We start from the raw sequence: 220 nt of genomic DNA on the forward strand, positions 1-220 counted from the left end.
CAGCAGCGCTGCAGCAGCTCAATCAGATCCTTGAAACGGTCTTTGCTGCTGCTGCTGCTGCTGCTGCTGCTGCTTTTGCTGATGCTCTTGCTGCTGCTCTTGCTGCTGCTGCTGCTGCTGCTGCTGCTGCTGCTGCTGCTGCTGCTGCGGCAGAATGCATCTGCTTCATCAACGACAACAAACTGCAGGCGATGCAGCTGCAGCGCGCCGATGCCCTTCG

At 59.1% G+C, this 220-nt stretch overlaps 1 protein-coding gene across 1 annotated transcript in view; it reads right to left on the minus strand.

The window, feature by feature from the left end:
* Positions 1-22: 22 nt before the first annotated feature.
* Positions 23-220, minus strand: part of EMH_0023520 (ATP-dependent RNA helicase, putative) — a gene marked incomplete at both ends in the record, with an annotated part of 6,210 nt that continues 6,012 nt past the window's right edge. Inside the window, one exon of the mRNA XM_013502153.1 lies at positions 23-218. Coding sequence (XP_013357607.1) covers positions 23-218 — 196 coding nt within the window. The remainder of the gene's footprint in view (positions 219-220) is intronic.

The sequence above is a fragment of the Eimeria mitis genome, genomic scaffold (genome assembly GCF_000499745.2).
Source record: "Eimeria mitis Houghton genomic scaffold, Emh_scaff840, whole genome shotgun sequence".
NCBI lineage: Eukaryota > Apicomplexa > Conoidasida > Eucoccidiorida > Eimeriidae > Eimeria > Eimeria mitis.